The sequence below is a fragment of the Chiloscyllium plagiosum genome, chromosome 4 (genome assembly GCF_004010195.1).
Source record: "Chiloscyllium plagiosum isolate BGI_BamShark_2017 chromosome 4, ASM401019v2, whole genome shotgun sequence".
NCBI classification, from domain to species: Eukaryota; Metazoa; Chordata; class Chondrichthyes; order Orectolobiformes; family Hemiscylliidae; genus Chiloscyllium; species Chiloscyllium plagiosum.
The window spans coordinates 35,203,821-35,216,257 of record NC_057713.1 but is presented as its reverse complement, the minus strand read 5'-3'; the positions used below and the strand labels follow the sequence as shown (position 1 = coordinate 35,216,257).

Below are 12,437 nucleotides of genomic sequence, written 5' to 3'. Positions count from 1 at the left end.
TGTGCATCACTTATGATGAAACCAATGTTTTATACAGTTCTAGCATAGTCACCCTGCTCTTGTATTCCCTGACTCAGCTAATAAAGGCAAGTGTCCAACGTGTATTCTCAACTATCTTACCTATCTGCCAATACTAGGGGTGTGGTGGAGATGAAGTTAGATCTGGATGAAGTTAGATGTTCAGTACTTTCCAAGTTCCTACCATTTATAGTGTAATCTCTTGCCTCACACTTTTCTGGGTTGAATTCTATTTACCAAAGTTATATATCAAAAGCTTGCTAAAGTCCATGTAGATAACATCAGATACATTACCTTCATTAAAACTTTTGGTTACCTCCTCATAGAATTTGATTAAATTTGTCAAACTCAACATTTCCTTGACAAGTCAATGCCGATTACCCTTATTAATTGATGTTTCTCCAAGTGCAGTGATATGCTGTCCCCCAAAATCCTTTATAACAACTTCCCCACCATCGAGATTAGACCCTTTAGCCTGTAATTCCCTAGCCTATCCCTTTCTCTTTTTTAAGAATGAGTCAATGTTAGCAGTCGTCCAGCCCTATGGCACTTCACCTGTGGCCAGAGAGGACTTGAAAATTACAGCCAGGGCTCTTCATATCTCCCCCCTTGTCTCCCTCAACAGCTTCAAAGATATTTCATCTGGGCCTGTGAATTTATTTTATTTACTTTTAATGATGCTAACTCCATAAGTAAGTATTTTCTCTCTCTCTCTCTCTCTCTCTCTCTCTCTCTCTTTCTCTGCCTCTCTGTTCATTTTTTCTAGTATTTCACAGTCCTTCACTGTGATGTCTATATTTGCACCATCCCTTTCTATTTTGATGACCGACTCAAAGTATTCATGGAAGACTATGACCACATCTTCTGTGCCCAAATACAGATTACCTCTATGGACCCTACTGGGCCCTATGCTTTCCATAATTATTCTTCTTTTTACATATTCTTTAAAAACCTTTTGGTTTTTCATTTATTCTACTTGCTAATGCTTCCTCATGCACTCTCTTGGGTTTCCTAATTTCTTTCTTAAATCCTCCTTGATCCTTTTTTACTTTTCTGGTGTATCTGCCATGATACCCTCAGTGCATGCCATAAAAATTTTATTAAACCAAACCTTTATACTTCTTGGGGTCAGAATTCTTCTTCCTTGGTCTCACCCTTTTTCTTTTCAGGAACATATTTGTCCTGTAGTCTTGCTGTTTCTTTGTTGAATGCATCCCATTGCTCTGACACAGTTTTAGCTGGAAGAAGCTGCTCCCAGTCAAATTGTATCTTATCTTGGGAATATTAGCCTTCTCATAGTTTAGAACCTCTATATCCAGCCCATGCTTATCTTTTATCATAGCTATCCTAATTATAAACAAATTCATTCCCTGGACATGGGCATCACTGGCTAGGCCAGCATTTCGTGCCCATGCTGAATTGCTCAGAGGGCAGTTAGGAGTCAGCTATGTTGCTGTAAGTCTGCAGTCACATGTCAGCCAGGCCAGGTAAGGATAGCAGTTTCTTTCTCCTAAAGGGGAATTGGTGAACCAGATAGATTTTTCTAACATAGTCATCATTAGACCACAATTCCAGGTTTTTATTGAATTCAAATTCCAGAAGGGGATTTGAACCCAGTCCACAGAACATTACCTGGGTCCCTGGATTAACAGTGCAACAATAATGCCACTAAGCCATTGGCTCTCTCTACCTAGCTGGGCTATGCCTACTGTCTCTAAAATGTACCCCTATTGATACACCTTTCACCTGCCTCGGCTGATTTCTGAATATTGGGTTCGGAATTTCCTCCTCCATTTTTGGGCTTTCTGCACACTTGCTTCCTCCCTACCTTGCACATTAAGACTATCCCAGTTAATACTTTGGGTATTTAAAATCCTCTAACATTACTGCTTATTATTCTTACACTTCTCTGAAATGTAATTGCACATTTGATCCTTATCTCCCCCTTACTGTTTGAGGGCCCATTGTGTTTTAATTTTGTTCCCCTTGCACCTCCAGACACCGGAGGGATTTTATTTCCTCTGTATGCTTAAATGTAGCTAGATTAACAATCATGATAAAATGGTACAGACCGGAACATAACATAACGGGGTCAACCTACAAGTTAAAAATAGAACACAGAGCAACTGAGTTTCAGCAATAGAGAGGCAATGGTGATGGTTTAAAACCTGGATGCTTCAGATGCAGCTGCTGACAGTAATTTATTAATTTTTGATTAATTATTCATGGAAATGTTCTTAATCAAGCAGTTGAAGCTTGAGCATGAATCCCACAAAGGATTCATCAAGCAGCTTCAGCAGTCTCCTTTTCTCAATTTTATCCTCCGATCAATAGTGTACAATATGTATACTGAATACAAAATATTGTAAATGCTCGGACTGTCTCTTGGTTCACTTTATTTAGCACAGGGTTAGCCAGGTTAAAATAACCACAGCAAAACCATCAGAACAACTTCTCACAACACATGTTAGTCATATAGGGTTTATGTCTACCGATGCCACATAGATCATGATTTTGTTTGAGGGTAAGTTAGCAGCCTTTTTTACATCAGTCTATTGATTTTTATTTCTGCTAAACTCAATGGAAACAATAATAGATTAAACTCAATGTAATATCCTGAACAATATCCTGAATATTCTCAGGGTAAGTACAATGTGAACTGGACATACAGTTCCATTATGCGCTCTATTACACATGCCCAAGCTAAGAATAAATTTTCATGAGGCAATGGGTATTTGTTGCTGGCTGAAGAGTGGTGAGGGCCCCACATCACTTATTACTGGGAAGGCTCCATGTGCTGTATACAAGCCAGGCACTTGATAGCCCCCAAACAACCCTTGGACATCCCGGAGAGGAAGAGGTTGGAAGCAGAAGTCCCACTCACTGGCCAAACAGGCCAGAAGCTCCAATGGATGGCAATGTTGCTGCCAAGGTGGTAGCTGCTGTCAGTACTGCACTGACCCAAAGTTGAAGGGAATAGTTGGATCCCAGGTCAAAGGTGGTGACGTTAGGAATCTAGGTACCACAGAGAGAATTTAAGGCTTACGTGTGCTAAGAGAAGGAATCAGCAGCAAGGTGAGATCTTGGATCTCAAAGTCTCAGGATGCCACCATCCTTCCCTTTGTCAGGGCTCTCAATCAGACCCTGGGTGTCAGTTGAAAGAGGAGCCCCTCTGGCACCCAACATGAGTTTGCTTGAACTTCTTGCTTGGCGAGTTCACGATAAAATATTAACAATAGACACTCAATGATCTTCTCTTTGTTTCCCTCAATAAACCTGGAGGGAATCCTTACTACATTTATCCTAGAAATGGCCAGATGAAGACCTTAAGTGGCCATTAATTGGTTTACAGGCCTTCCTGTCATGGAATTAATTGGGGCAATGATGGGAATATAACAGAGTGCCCTTCCACCACTCACCACACCTATTCAAACACTCCCCTGTCACCAAAGTCTCTAGCCAGGCACAAATCCCCAATCAATGTCCATCTAATGTCTCTCACCTGCAGCCTAGCAAGAATCCTGTAATAAAACTATATCTTTTCATTTGTACACTGGTCATTCAGTAGTGCTGTTGAGTGGCATTTTTAATCAGTGATAAAGTGACTGCGGTCTCAATTCTGGAACTCATACCAATGTGAGACAGAGATTCACTGAACACAGTTGACAGAAACGAGATACTTGAGACTATTACTAAGAGGTTGTTTTCAAAGATGAAAGTCGTACAATAAAATGCTAAGAATTCAAGCATTCAGCAGTTTCCTTCTATTTTCCTCCACAGCTCTGGAGGGGAGCCCTGGCGAGGAAACGCTGTCGGGGTATGAGAGCTGTCTATGCAATCATGAGTTATTACAAAACATTCAAGGTCAAGGCGTATCTTATCGAGGTAATGAAACGCTTCCAGAATGTACGGAGCATGAGTGACTATGGAAAGAGTGTGGCATGGCCAACGCCTCCAACAGTCTTAGCCAAATTCGAGGAGAATATGAAGTATCTGTTCCGAAGGTAAGATGCATTTTCTTTAAGGAACTTCAGAAATGTATTTGATTTGATTTGATTTGATTTATTATTGTCACATGTACCTAGGTACAGTGAAAAGTTTTGTTTTGCATGAAGTACAGGCAGGCTATAATAGAACAGAGTGAGGAATACAATTTTACAGCTGCAGAGAAGGCACACAAAGAGCGAGATCAACATTAAATTTTAAATTTAAAAGATCCATTCAGAAGTCTAATAACACCAGGAAAAAAGTTGCTGGTACTTGTGTTTTAAGCCTTTGTATCTTCTGCCTGATGGAAGAGGTTGGAAGAGATTATAACTGGGGTAGAAGGGGTCTTTGATTATGTTGGCTGCCTTTCTGAGGCAGTGAGAAGTACAGATGGAAGTTTGGCTTGCTACATGGACTGGGCTCTGTTCACAACTCTGTGTCACTTCTTATTGTCCTGGGCAGAGCAGTTGCCACACCAAACTCTGATGCATCAAACAACCTCTACAGTATTCTTCAAAGCCTTCCAGGATAGCAGTGGATTGAGTGAGAATCAGATTATCTTTTTATTTTTCTGCATTTTTGATTGTTGACTGAAATTGAAAATTGACCATTTGAAAAGAAAAACAAAGATTGTGAAAGGGATTCCTTCACTTTTTAAAAGCAAGTTTTCAATACTCATTGCAATTTTTGTTTACACTGCTACAAATGGAGAGAATATTGAAAGAACTCAGCAGCAACTGTGAGAGGGAAAAGCAGTTAAAGTGTTGAATCCATTATGACTCTTCTGTTTACACTGCTGCAGTACTGGGGAGTTTATTTTGCATGGGCTGGAGTCAGGATATATATACAAAGGGATATTATGTTGGCAACATGTAGCTGATTGGCACACGGAATGGTGACCTCTTACCAATGATAAGGGTCTTCTGCCTGCCAACAGTCATGTGATTGGTTACTGAGTAGCTGAGCAGCTTGAGGGGTTGAATGATAGGTGGAAATCCTTCAGATCTCCAGAAAGCAAGATCATTTCCTTTTCTCTGCAGTTAACAAAATATTTAAAACCTGAAGAAAGCCAGCTCACCAGTTGTTCTAAGCTGTTGATTTTAACAAAAAAGTCAGAGACTTTTATAAGTTGTGAACCTGTGTCTTTTGTAAGGGAGTGAAAGTACCCAGAGAAGGATGATCAAAAAGCAGCAAGTCCTGACAAGCCAGTAGGATTATGATTTGGAGAAGCCAGTGTTGGACTGGGTGGACAAAGTTAAAAATCACACAACACCATGTTATAGTCCAACCTTTTGGACTATAACCTGTTGGACTATAACCTGCTGTTGTGTGATTTTTAACTCAGTGGGATCATATGACAGGAGCCATTGAACTCCTCTCCCAGGTTTCCATTCCACCCATCATATTATTTTGAAAATATCTTTTTATATATCTGTGTGCAGGATTAGTTATATTTTAACTCGGAGAGGTTTTTGTTAATGGTTCCTAATTTTTTACCTGCAGCTCAAATCTATCTATTTGTAATATATAGTCATTCTTGCTATATACAGAAATGTGGTCTCTGCTTTCTGTCAAATTTGGTATAGCAATGCAGTACCTCGGGTAATTCTGCAAACTTTGATTAAAACGTTTAACTTTCGTGATGATTCTAGCAGTAGAAATAGAGTTTTCTGGTGAGGTGTGACACAGAAAACTTCCCTCTGCACTTTAATGAAATCATAGAGTCATACAGCACTGAAACACACTCTTTGGTCCAACTCCTCCATGATGATCAGGTTTCCTGAACTAGTCCCATTTGCCTGAATTTGGTCCAAAATCCCTCTAAACCTTTCATTTCCAGTTACGTGTCCAAATGTGTTTTAAATATTGTGATTGCATTCGCCTTTACTACTTCTTCTGGCAACATTTTCCTCTGACCTTTCTATGAGCTGGAATTGCCTAATGTCAAATTTTTCCAGAGCTGGACCCATTTAAAAGTGAAGAGTGAGACCCCAACTAGGGCATTTCCTGGCAACCCCAGATTTTTACTGGTGTGGCATAAGGTTGGGGATAGTATGTCCACAAACTGAACTCCCGACCTGATTGGCTTCATCTTGGGGATGGGCATCCCCTGCAATTTTCATGGATTGGAGCCAACTTCTTTATACCTCAGAGTTCATGACTTCCCTGTATGGTTATGAACTATCATCTGGATTTTGTGAGCCTTTGGAAGGTGAGCTCAAAAGAGCCTACCCATGACCGCATTTCCCTTTATGTTAACTCATCTTCCCATCTGGACACATGGCCCCTTATAGCCCATGCCAACTCATATCAATTAATGTCTACCTCTCATCCCCATGACCTCTCATAACCTCAATGTCAACCTATTGCCCTTCAATGCACATGTGCCCAAATATACCAATGAAACCTCCAGTTACAATGTGTGGAATTGCTCTGTCAAAAAAAAAGGACATATTCACAAGTTATATAAAAAGATGTGCTATTCTTGAACGCCTCAAACAGATCATTATGGTATCAATAGCTATAATTTCACAAAGTCAGCTTAGCCAAAATGTTACACAAGTGCCAATTTCAGAAGTCTCACCCTAGAAACTAGCACCTGTTCTGACTGGATGTTGACAGGGGATTGCTTTGTCGATTATGTATCCATGGTGCATGGTCAACTGCATATGTAGAAGTACAGCCATCTTAAACCAGAATTTTCATGAGTGAGATATCCAAAAAAACAACCTTGGTACTTCATAATTTTGAAGAGAATGCATAACCATATTGGAAATGTTTAGAAGCGTAAAGTACCCTGTTAGAAAAGTCCAGTGATTTTTTTGGAGAGTTACATTGTTCCTTGGGAGAAACAAAAAGTGCTTGCTAATTCTTTCTGTGTGTTGACATAACCCTGATGACTATCATCAAAGCCTTTGTGCTTCATGACTGATTTTACAAATCATCGTTATCACAGTGGGAAAGTCAGAACTCTTTCTGCAGCTAAAACTGATGCTTATTCTATATTGCTTTCTTGAAGGTGGAGGGCGCGACAAATTGTGAAAAACATCCCACCCTCTGATATGCCACAAATCAAGGCAAAGATTGCTGCCATGGATGCACTGCTAGGGCGAAGAAAAGACTGGGGTGTTCAGAGAAACTGGGAGCAGGACTACCTCTCATCTGCAAGTATCATTTACCATCAATTTGTCAGCCCATTTTATTTGTAGACAGCAGACCTTGTCTCCATACTATTTCTGTCTTTGGCTAAAATGAACAACTCCAATTTCACACCATCTTTAACATTACAATCACCTTCAAATTAGTCACAAAGAAACAGCAGCAGCAAAACCTTTACATTTATTTAAAGCGGAGTAGGTAGATTTTTGATAGACAAGGCGTTCAAGGAAGATGCAGAGAATAAAGTTTAGCCAGGACCATGCCAGCCATGATCTCATTGAGAGGCAGATCAAAGAATAAATGGAAAAGCTCCTAAATTTTATGCTCTGTGTTCCAAATTCATTGTTGAAGAGCTGACTTGACAGATTCTGACACACATTGATTTTGTGAAAAATCACATAGGATCTTTAATGGAATGTTTGAGTGTCTGTCAGGGGCGCAATATTCTTTACAGCTGTAGTCCTGATTTTTCTCACTTCCTTTGTCTATGTACATTTTTATGATCCTTTTGTCCGCACATTATGAATTGGAATTCACTCCCTAACTGTCTCTGTCTATCCCCTTCACTCCCTTCCTCCCAAACCTAACATTTTGACTACATCATTCATCCCCCTCTCTTTCTCTTCTCAACATAACACCCTTTCCTGTTCTGAGTTTTGTCAGATGATACTCCAATAAAGTACATTGGGGTTTTTTACAATATTAAAGGTGTTTTAGAAATGCATATTGTTGTTGTTGGTCAACCTCTTCCCTTCCCTCTGTTCCTGTTTCCTTCTTCCTTTCAAGCATGAGATGCATTTATTTCAGTTCAGTAAAGATGATAAGGTATATGGAGCAAAGGTGGGAAATCAGGATGTCATTGAGTGTCAGAACAGGTTTGTAAGTTTGAAAGGGCTACTCCTGTTCAGCATGTTGCCTGCTCTCGAATTGGTGACAACCTCCATGTAAGCAACCAGCAGGATGTGCCAGAGATTGCCCAGGTGCAAACTTTGCTCATGACAGATCTCTTCTTCCCACTGCTGGCAAATATGGAATCTTTATTCATTGCCTCCCTATTGATCCTCACAACTTCCACCTCGGAACACTTCAACCCCAGGGCATCAATGTGGACTTCACCAGTTTCCCCTCACCCCACCTTACTCCAGTTCCAACCTTCCAGATCAGCACCATCCTCATGACCTGTCCTACCTACCAATCTTCCTTCCCAACTCTCTGCTCCACCCTCCTCTTTGACCTATCACCTTCATCCCACTTCCATTCACCTATTGTGCTTTTGGCTACCTTCTGCCCAATGCCACCCTCCTCCTATTTATCTCTGCACCCCGCAGGCTCCCTGCCTTCATTCCTGATGAAGGACTTTTACCCGAAACATAGATTTTCCTGCTCCTCAGATGCTGCCTGACCTGCTGTGCTTTTCCAGCACCACTCTAATCCAGACAACTTGCACATGGCCCAGCCAAGCATTGTCCCAACACACAGACGCTTGCAAATGCTTCTGGAGCTGCGTTCTGACACTATATGTTCTGTACCTTCAGGTCAAGTACAATCCAGAGATGATGTCCCAGTTTACCACAACCATGAATGGACTGAAAGGCAAGGAGCAATTCAGCTCTGTGCTGTTCTCTGCACACGTACGAAAGGTAAGGATAGAGAAGGGGTGCACCTTCATTTTAATTAGAACAATTGCCAACAGCAATAATAGTTCATGAACATGCTAAGCATCTCATGACTTTCAATCCAGCCTGCTAGTTTAAAGAGTTTATTGCTGTTTAAATAATCAAGCAAGTAATGTTCCCACAATACTGTACTGCACAGAATATAGCCATTCAACCCATTATGCCCAGGGTTGGCTTTTGTAAGAGAGGTTCAGTTAGTCTCACTACTTGGTGTTCCACATAGTCCTGCGAATTTTGCTTTTTCATGAATTTATTCAAGCTCCTATTGAAAGTTACCATAGAAGCCCTACAGTGTGGAAACAGGCCATTTGGCCGAACAAGTCCACACTGACCCTCTGAAGAGTAACCCATCCAGACCCATTCCTCTATCCTATTACTCTACATTTATCCCTAACCTACACATCCCTGAACACTGGGGAATTTAGCATGGTCAATTCACCTGACCTGCACATCTTTGGATTGTGGGAGGAAACTGGAGCACCCAGAGGAAACCCACACAGACACAGGAAGAATGTGCAAATTCCACACAGAAATTGGCCATGGCGGGAATTGAACCCAGGTCTCTGGTGCTGTAAGGTAGCAGTCTAACCACTGAGCTACCATGCCACCCCTTGATTTAGAAATATCAACCTATTAACCTTATCATTTTCTCGCCATCAGGCAGCTATAGTACATTTTATTAAACTGTACCACATCCATGTGAAGACTGACAAGTAAAAATATCAACTACTACCCATTAATACTATGTACAAAAATATAGGCATTTCCATAACTCTCCGATAGAAAAGACAGGCCTTCCTCAACAAAACAGTTTGGGTGGCACTTGGATCCCTAAGTATGATTATAGGTATGCTCACTTATTTGATGGAATCCAATTAGATGTTATTCACACTGGGCATTCTGCTGTGAGTCCCCCAGTTTTACGTTATAACTGAGATGTCTTTCTCTGGTCCCACTATTCCATGGGTTACAACACAAAATGCACTTGTTTTACCTGGTGCCCAATATATTTTAGACTGGACCCAGGATCCAGATTCAAAATCAGAGTTTACAAATTTGTGTTAGAATGCTTCTGGCTACTCAGAGGCTGGCAGCACTAGGTCATTAGATTTGGGTGAGTGTCACACCAGCTGCCTAGCTTGCAGGACCTGGGGAGTGTTGGGAGGTGGGGATCAGGAGTTTGGAGTTTGACTGGTAAATGGGGTGGGAGGCAATCTGATTGAGGGAGGTTGTTATCAGACCACTGGAGTTTCAGTTTCCATCCTTCTTTTATTTACTGTTTTTTTTTGGTTCCCTCTGTGTTGCCTACCGGTCTGGGTGGTGCTTCTCCAGCATTCTGCGCTTGTTTCGGTATTTCAGGATCTGCAATATTTTGCCTTCAGAGTGCTAAAGTCTGACTGACCAGTTTGTAGTTATTTGGCTTCTCCCTCAGATTCTTTACAAATGATGGTACAAAGTTGGCAGATCTCTTATCTCCTGATACTTTGCTTGTACCTGATAAGATTTGGTTAATGATCCTCAGAGCATCCCTAATTTCCTCACTTCCAGCCCGAGTGATTGTTTCACCTTCAGGAATGTCAAACCTACCACTATCTCTTCTTGCATTATACTGTTGTCATTATCACCGTTCCCTTTTGTATCCAATGTTATACATCCACCTATGTTTATTGGTTGTACCCCGAGCTGAGATGGTGTAGTTATTTATTCATCCACTTAAATTAAATAGATCATGTGATGCATTCCAATAAACCAGACCTCAGTGACAAGATTTGACACTTGAGTCTTATTTCTTCCTTCTAGAAATATAAGGAAGTAAAGCTCTAAGGCAGTATATAGGGAATGAACCTAAAGAACATTTTGCTCAATTGAACCCTCACATAATAAGGATGTGCATTTGTACGCATAAGCATGTTTGTGTCTGTATATCTTCATGTGTGTAGCTGTGTATTTATATGTTTCTCTGTGTATTTGTATGTATATCTAGAATATTTATAGATCCCTGAACAGAATTGTTCATTTTTCTTACTTTCTCAACTTAGGTGAATAGGTTTAATAAATGTGAAGATCGAGCTATTCTCATCACTGACCAGTACCTGTACAAACTGGAGCCTGCCAAACGCTACAAGAGCATGAAGGCACTGCCACTTAGTCATGTGAGTATTCAGACTTGCATCAAGCCACAGCTATAAAGAACTATAAGTTCTTCCAATCTCATCATTGAGCTAAATAAAAGTAAATGCAGAGAGAACAGATATGCAGAGACTGTTGAGAGGTTGGAAAATGTAGATGTACAAGGAGACTTGACTGTCCTTAATAAATAAGTTACTGAAGGCTATTGTATGACAAGCAGTGTATGACAAGCTATTAGGAAGGTCAATGAAATGTTGACCTTTATTGCAAGAGAAGTTGAGGACAGGAGTATTGAGGTCTTGTTTCAGTTGCATAGGAGCTTGGTTAGACCACATCTGGAATATTGGGTGCAGTTCTGTCCTCTCTATCTCAGGAAACAGATTATTGCTATGTAGGAAGTGCAACAAAGGTTCACCAAACATGTTCCCAGGATGGCAGGACTGTTCTATGAAGAGAGATTGGGAATACTACAGCTATGTTCTCTAAATAACAAGAGGTGATCTCATTTAAATCAATTAAATATTTCAAGGGATTGATAACATTGACACCAGTAAGATGTTTACCCTGGAACCTGCAGCAAATTTTACAAATAAAGGAGATATCATTTAGGACTGAGAAGAAAAGGAATTGTTTTAACTCAGGAAGGTGAACCTTTTGAGATCTCGACCTCAGAGAGCTTTGGAACCTCAGTATTTGAGCTTATAAAGTGAAGGTTGATAACTTTTTGATTATTGGTGATATACAGGAATAAGAAGATAGTGTGGGTAAAAGCCACTGAAATGTTCAATCAGCCATGATTGTATCAAATGGGGGAGCAGGCTCAGTGGGCTGAACTGCGTGTTCCAGTTCCTATGCTCCAAAAATGGTGCAGAAGTTGGAAATCTGAAATTGTACAGAAAGTGCTGGAGTGACACAACAGGTGTGACAGAATCTCTCAGGAGAGAGAAACAGAATTTTTAGTCTGCTGTGACATCTTCAGAATGTCACTCTTGAACATTCCACTTAACGATGGAATCAAACCATTAGGAACCTGAGAGAAGGCTGGAAAGTCTAAAAGCTGTAATTTTCACAAGATTGAATTGAGTGATATCTCAGCCAATGCCTGCCATTGTGACCTGAGACAGATTTATAAATACTGAACTGGTCCTCACCCTGAACAACTTCTCTTTCCAATCCTCCCACTTCCTCCAAACAAAAGGAGTAGCCATGGGCACCCGCATGGGCCCCAGCTATGCCTGCCTCTTCGTAGGATATGTGGAACAATCCATCTTCCGCAACTACACTGGCCCCACCCCCCACCTTTTCCTCCGCTACATCGATGACTGTATCGGCGCCGCCTCGTGCTCCCACGAGGAGGTTGAACAGTTCATCCACTTCACCAACACCTTCCACCCCGACCTCAAATTCACCTGGACAGTCTCACATTCCTCCCTCCCCTTCCTTGACCTTTCTATTTCTATCTCAGGC

At 40.9% G+C, this 12,437-nt stretch overlaps 1 protein-coding gene across 3 annotated transcripts in view; it reads left to right on the top strand.

Moving 5' to 3' along the window:
- Nucleotides 1-12,437, top strand: part of LOC122548945 (unconventional myosin-Id-like) — a 141,843-nt gene that overhangs the window by 89,033 nt on the left and 40,373 nt on the right. For all 3 annotated transcript variants that reach the window (XM_043687950.1, XM_043687952.1, XM_043687951.1), the window contains exons 17-20: nucleotides 3,799-4,022; nucleotides 7,025-7,169; nucleotides 8,700-8,804; nucleotides 10,880-10,993. In XM_043687950.1, the coding sequence (XP_043543885.1) occupies nucleotides 3,799-4,022; nucleotides 7,025-7,169; nucleotides 8,700-8,804; nucleotides 10,880-10,993 (588 nt within the window). The remainder of the gene's footprint in view (nucleotides 1-3,798; nucleotides 4,023-7,024; nucleotides 7,170-8,699; nucleotides 8,805-10,879; nucleotides 10,994-12,437) is intronic.